Source organism: Pterocles gutturalis, unplaced genomic scaffold (genome assembly GCF_000699245.1).
Source record: "Pterocles gutturalis isolate BGI_N339 unplaced genomic scaffold, ASM69924v1 scaffold23054, whole genome shotgun sequence".
In the NCBI taxonomy this organism is placed as follows: domain Eukaryota; kingdom Metazoa; phylum Chordata; class Aves; order Pterocliformes; family Pteroclidae; genus Pterocles; species Pterocles gutturalis.
Window position 1 is genome coordinate 1 of NW_010133819.1, and position 6,272 is coordinate 6,272.

The 6,272-nt window shown below is 40.5% G+C and overlaps 1 protein-coding gene across 1 annotated transcript; it reads left to right on the forward strand.

Moving 5' to 3' along the window:
* Positions 1-125: 125 nt before the first annotated feature.
* Positions 126-3,884, forward strand: ZNF367 (zinc finger protein 367; the record flags this gene model as incomplete). The annotated part of the gene is made up of 4 exons (XM_010081388.1): positions 126-276; positions 1,989-2,108; positions 2,603-2,741; positions 3,375-3,884. Coding segments are annotated over 4 exons (648 nt in total), but the record flags the coding sequence as incomplete, so codon positions are not given.
* Between the last annotated feature and the right edge of the window lie 2,388 nt (positions 3,885-6,272).

Here is a 6,272-nt window from a genome sequence, read left to right on the forward strand (position 1 = left end):
GCTGGAGCGGGCTCCTGAGGCTGTCCGCCGCACCGGCCCCCCGTCACGCCCCTGCCTTAACAGTCGCTGGAGGGAAGGGCTGCGGGTCCGTGCGGGAGTGCAGCCCCGTGACTGTGTCCTGGCAGGATGGCATCAGGCGTGGCCGGCCGAGAGCTGACACCGTCCGTGACCTGATCAGCGAAGGCGAGCACTCCTCCAGCAGAATCCGGTGCAATATCTGCCACAGGGTCTTTCCACGAGAGAAGTCGCTGCAGGCCCACAAACGAACTCACACCGGTGAGTAGAGTGAAGGTGGGACTTGCTGGCATCAGCTGCTTGGGAAAGCAGAAAACAACAACAAAAAAAGAGAAAAACAAAACAAAAAAAGATCCAACAAACTCAACCTGTTAATATTTTATTGCAACTGTTGAATTAATCATACTTTTCTTCTGAGGCTTGTAGGTGCAATCCAAGACTTTGTGACCATGTTTGTCATGGGAACGTGTAGCAGTGACTCCAGCTATAGCAGTATGAGCAAACTGTGTAAATATTTCATCTGCTGCTGTCCTAGTGTGTCAGAGGGAGAACTTCTCTTGAGCTTGGTGCTCAGTACATGGTAGCGCTTTTGATTCTGCATCTTCTCTGTGATTAGTTCCTTCTTGATGGTGTATTTTTCACACAGCAGCTGAAGTTTAGGTGCAAAAGGAGACACTAAAAAGTGGCTGGTAACTTGGACAGTGTGGTACCCTAGAAGTGTAGCTTAAATGTTGAGAAAAGGGTTTAGATGCTTACAGTCACCATCCAGTTGTCCCTCCTACCACCTGCAATTCCCTTTGTGGGGTGGAGGGGGTCACACTAATTTACTGAACTTTATGTAGAAGACAACTCACAATTAAGTTAAAATGTAGGATGAAGCCACTCAATCCCCAGCTGAGCCTAAACTGGAGATGCTGTTTTTTTAAACCAAGCAAATAAATTTTTTGTCTTCATGTTCCAACAAGACTCTGTATTTGCAATAAAGTGTTAATAAATGTAGCTCACAATACCAACGTAATGCCCAAACCAAACAAACAAGGCCCCAGAAAAACCTTGGCTTCAGTGGGCTCTTGTTCTGACTCAAGTCACTAAGACTAATCTAGATACTAATATTAAACAGCAGTTTCCTTTGGTCAAAGTATGTTCTTGTTTCACTTGGTTGTATTAGGTGTTGAACTTGCATGAGATACCTAACTGAGCAGAGTTTACCTTGGTGTAAGTAAGTCTCTGTCTTAGTAAGCCAGCACCCCGCCCCTTTTTGCTGTCCTTCCTGAGGAGCGGTGGCTCGGTCTGCCTTTGCACACAGTCAAATCTTCTTGCAGGAGACACCTGCCATCTCTGTTCTTCCTGTTGCACTTTCCATGAGGGAGTCTTCCTTGATGACTGATCTTGATGATGACTTTCTTGGCTTAAGAATATGTTTCTCTTGCTGGCTCCATTTATCCATTACAACTTTTACCAAGGAGTATTCCCTAATGGGATACTTTCATAACTTTGTATGTTACCATACTGTTGACCTGTTATTTTACCCTAGTTCAGGCTATGTTAAGGATAAAATTTATCTGGTTACAACTTGAATTATGTTTCTTGTCCATTTAGTCATTTCACTTCATATATTTCTTGCTCTATAGGTGCATAGTTTAATGGGACAGAGCTTATGTAGTGCTGTGCAAGAGGCTTAAATCAGAGAATATGACAGGGAAAAATAAATTGTTTGTTTGTTTGTTTGTTTTCCACTATGGAAATAATTGTATTATCGAGTAGCACTGAGCATATATTTCAAAGTAAAGATCTTTTTGGGGTAAAAGTGTATCTCTGCTATTTGGTACACCAGTGCTTTTTAAGTAGGTGCAAGCATCTGAGCGTGTAGAAGCTAAGCTCTCTTGTCTAAGCCTGGAGCCAGGGACCACCACTGGATACTATAATTCTTCTTTTATATTCAGCTTTTAAAAATCTGTTCTGTTATTTTTAAGGTGAAAGGCCTTACTTGTGTGACTACCCAGATTGCGGGAAAGCCTTTGTTCAGAGCGGGCAGCTCAAAACTCACCAACGTCTCCACACAGGGGAGAAACCTTTCGTCTGCTCAGAGAATGGTGAGCCATCACAAAACAATTTGCAGCTAGGCTCAGTCTAGTACTGGAAACGTATGCGTGTTCACATGGCAAAGATCCATAAAAGCCTTGGATTTTAATTTTGGAGGAGCTCCTCGGCAAGGGAGGAGCACACAGAATCTGCATAATCATGCAAATATGTATCTAAGGATTGCATACATTATTATGTCAAGTAGGTTATCAGTAGTTCTGTCAGTTGATGGTAATGCATAAAACAATGGGGCATGTTAACCCCGTCTAGTGGAAAGTGTCCGTGCCCATGGCAGGGAGGTTGGAACTAGATGATTTTTAAGGTCCCTTCCAACCCAAACCATGTCAGGAACCTTAGAACTAGAGCTTGCTGTCAACCAAACCTAGGGTTTTGTGAATGAGGAAAGCTGGATTTGGCAGCATCTTCATCCCACAGATGTTATAGTTACTGGTTGGTTGGCTGTTTTCTCTAACGTGTTTTTCATTGTCACTTTGTGCTTTTTAAGGCTGTTTAAGCAGATTCACGCATGCAAACCGTCATTGCCCCAAACATCCGTATGCCCGACTGAAGAGGGAAGAGCTCACAGACAGGCTGAGTAAGAAGCAGACAGCTGACAATCAAGCTGTGGCTGAGTGGCTAGCAAAGTAAGTTCCCTCATGGTGTCATCTTTCTCTAAATACTTATAAGGGTGGTCTGAGAAATCATTTTATTCCTAGGGGCAAAATAAAAATCTAACAGACAAAAACCAGCTGTGCATCCAGTACAAATTGTCCTGGCCTTGCCTTTCCTTAAAGAAGTGCAAATTCCTGGTCAAGATAAAGTTCCTCATGAGACTTTTCTTTCTCTTTTTTGTTTGGCTGTGGTTTTGTTTGTTTGTTTGTTTGTTTGGGTGTTTTTTGGTTGTGTTTTTTTTAGCCTGCTTAAATGCTTCTCTTTTCTTGGTCAACACCTGCTAATACCTTGCTCACTTTTGCTGAATTTGCATCTGTATGAGTGGTGACAGTTGTGTATGCCTAGGGAGAAGTGCCTGCTGGGAGCACCAAGTAGAGGAGAAATCTGTTACAGATGTTCACTTGGGCTCTTTACACTTAAAAGTATTGAATAAAGGAGGCTTCTGTCAGCTTAAATAAAACCATTAAAGGGCTGAAAGATAAAGCCAAATGTAGTGCTTGGTTGGATGCAAGCAAGTATTTGGGAGGTTTCTGCCAACTTTGAATTGATGGTGTGTGAGTCAGCTGGATGTATTTTAAAAGCACTCCCCACATTTGATTTTGTAGATACTGGGAGACCAGAGAACAGCGTGCTCCTGCTTTGAAAACTAAAACAATCCAGAAAACAGATCAGGAACAGCAGGACCCAATGGAATATCTTCAGTCTGATGAAGAGGATGATGAAGAGAAAAACAGTGCTCGTTCAGCTGCCCGCCGCCGCCTCCAGGAACAGCGTGAACGCATGCATGGCGCACTGGCTCTCATTGAGCTTGCAAACCTAGCTGTGGCACCCCTTCGACAGTAGATAGGAAGCACAGTAGATAGGAAACGAGTCTGCTTATACAAAGTGTACTTCCTGGTGGTACTTAACCAGTTAGATCCTGGGCATAAGCTAAGCACCTTATTTGCTTATAATAGGCTGCTATTCTGTAGAATTTATGAAGAATGTTGTTGCTCCATAACATGGGGTGAGAGAATTGCACTTTTTGTAAGGTAAAAGATAGATGTAAGTTTCTAAGTATTTTGTAAATATAGGTCTGCATAATGCAGGGTTGACAAGTTAACATGTTGTGGGAAGCTAGATTTTGCAAGGTTAACTCATTTATTTGAAGCAGTTTTCACAGGAAGCACTTTCTGAACAAAGTGTTTGTGATTAGCAGAATGGTACCTGTGGCCAAAGAAGGCTGAGAAAAAGAAAAGTATTTATAGACTGTTTTAAGGAAATTTATATTAAGTGCTAAGTCTGAAGATATTGTTAAGCAGCAAGGAAACTGTGTTTTTTTAATGTCAGTATATATTTCCCTAGTATCATTGAGGCAGAGGTCAAAGCTTGCTTATTTCAATTTGTAGCGGGGAAGAAACTGCTTCATGCAGAAAACTGTGAGATTGTTCAAGATCGTCACTGTGACTGCTCAAGGTATGAGGCTTGACTTTGCTGTTTTATATTTTCTGATTTGATTTCAGCCGAATCTCTTGGTAGCACTTGTTATGCCTAACGCGATGTTAGGAACTTTTGCACATTGTTGGTTTTATCTGAAAATGATTAGTCTTGCAAGGTCTAGACAAAGGAAAATAATTGGTAATATTTTTTGAGATATTTTTGGACCCTGTAGTGATTTGGCACTTGATTTTGTTAATAAAGGGGGTATTTACAGGGTGGAGTGGATTTGTAGTAAACTATTGTAGATCTCCTATTAGCAAACACTAAGTTTTAAAGTATTGCTTTTATATGATTATTAGCAAATAGAAGCCTCCGTGCTTTCCGTGCATAAAGCCACCTTATTGCTTTACTTCAGGATAACATGACAATTTTGTGTTCATTAACTGTAGCACAGCTATCAATAAAACACTGCAGAAAAGTATTCACTATACAACTAGAAAATAGGCTTACAAAGATAGTTACAAGTGTGTTAACAGTGTGATTTCATGTATTTCCCAAATGAAGTTACAGAATGCTGCCTAGTACTCAGATGCTGATACAAAATATTTAGCAGGATATCTTGTCACTTTGTGAGTGTTGTATACTTTCAAACAGCATTGTCTCATGGTGATCTTTTTCTGTATTTTGCTTTGAAGGCAACCAGAGATTCCTAATATGCTAATGAAACTTTGTTTTCAGATTGGACTTCTTGTTATGTGGTTGGTTGGTTGTTTTTTGGTTGTTTTTTTTTTTTTTGTTTTTTTTTGTTTTTTTTTTTTTTGTTAAGCAGCTACTGCTTTAGGGGATATTAATAATTTGTATTTACTGACCTGCTTGCTTTAACTGCTTCCTCGTTGAAGAAGGAGTTTCAGATGAGAAGGGAAGCCACTGTCCCTCTCGCATAAACAAGAGGAAGAAATAATTTTGTCCATCACTTGATATAGACTGACCAGAAGCATACAGCTGTTCCAGTAAAGTTGCATGATTTTACACCAGAAACTGCAACCGTTGGATTATGTTCTCTGATAACCGATAACCTGTTGTGGTTGAAAATCTCATTAACCCAGTTTGTTTACTTAAAGTGTTCTATACAAGATTTAAAGAGTAATTGAATAATTAAAAAAAAATCCCTTTGAATGTAAATAATTTTGTACCAGTGATACGGTTTAACTTTTGCTTTTACCTCCTAAACTTACCTGTCATCAGGCTCATTTGTTTCTGTTTCAAGTCTTTGAGGCTTAAAAATATGAAACACTGTGGTCACTCTAGGCTTCTTAGTCTATGTAAAACTGGTAATTTGCATGTGTAGGTTTGGAGTTTCTAAAGTAAGTTCCATGCTTTTGACTGTTCAGTTGGTGCATGCAAATAGTCTGATCCCAAGATGCACTCTGAGCACAGATCTGTTTTACTTCTGAGTCATAACTCAGAATTGCTCCTAAGTAGTACTTCACAGGGCACAAAACTGTGTAATTACCAGCAAGTTGCAGACTGGAGTCGTAACTTACATCATTAGGATTGATTTTCATTTTTTTTTCCCCAGTCAGCTGTAACGCTTCAGGCAGCTCACAGAATGTTTCTTCAAATATGACAAGTACAGTGAATTGTACTTGGCTGTAGACAGCTGGAGCAGTTTTGTGTTGCGAGAAGTTTTGGGTGAAATATCAAGTTAAAAAAAAAAGATGTGAAAGGCTGCTTTTTTTTTAGTAAAAAGTGATTACATACGAAATAATGAAGTGTTCAGTGCTTCAAGAGATCAAGTTGTAGTTTGGCATGACTTAACAGCTGAGAAGGGGATATGTTGTCATTTTCATAGATGCTTTGAATAAAAATTTGTTTCAAGTTTAGTATGTGCTGTTTGTTAAATACCTGGTCTCTTCCTTGTTTCTGCAATCCTGTCAGCCTGACCTGCTCCAGAGCATGAAGGCATTTATTTCCCCTGCCTGCTGAAATCTGGCACAAGCTACCCACCCAGGGCACATTTTTCAGAGCTTTTTTACAGTTTGACAAACTCCTGAGAGCGCCCTGGAGCCAAGCGCGGGCCCGCT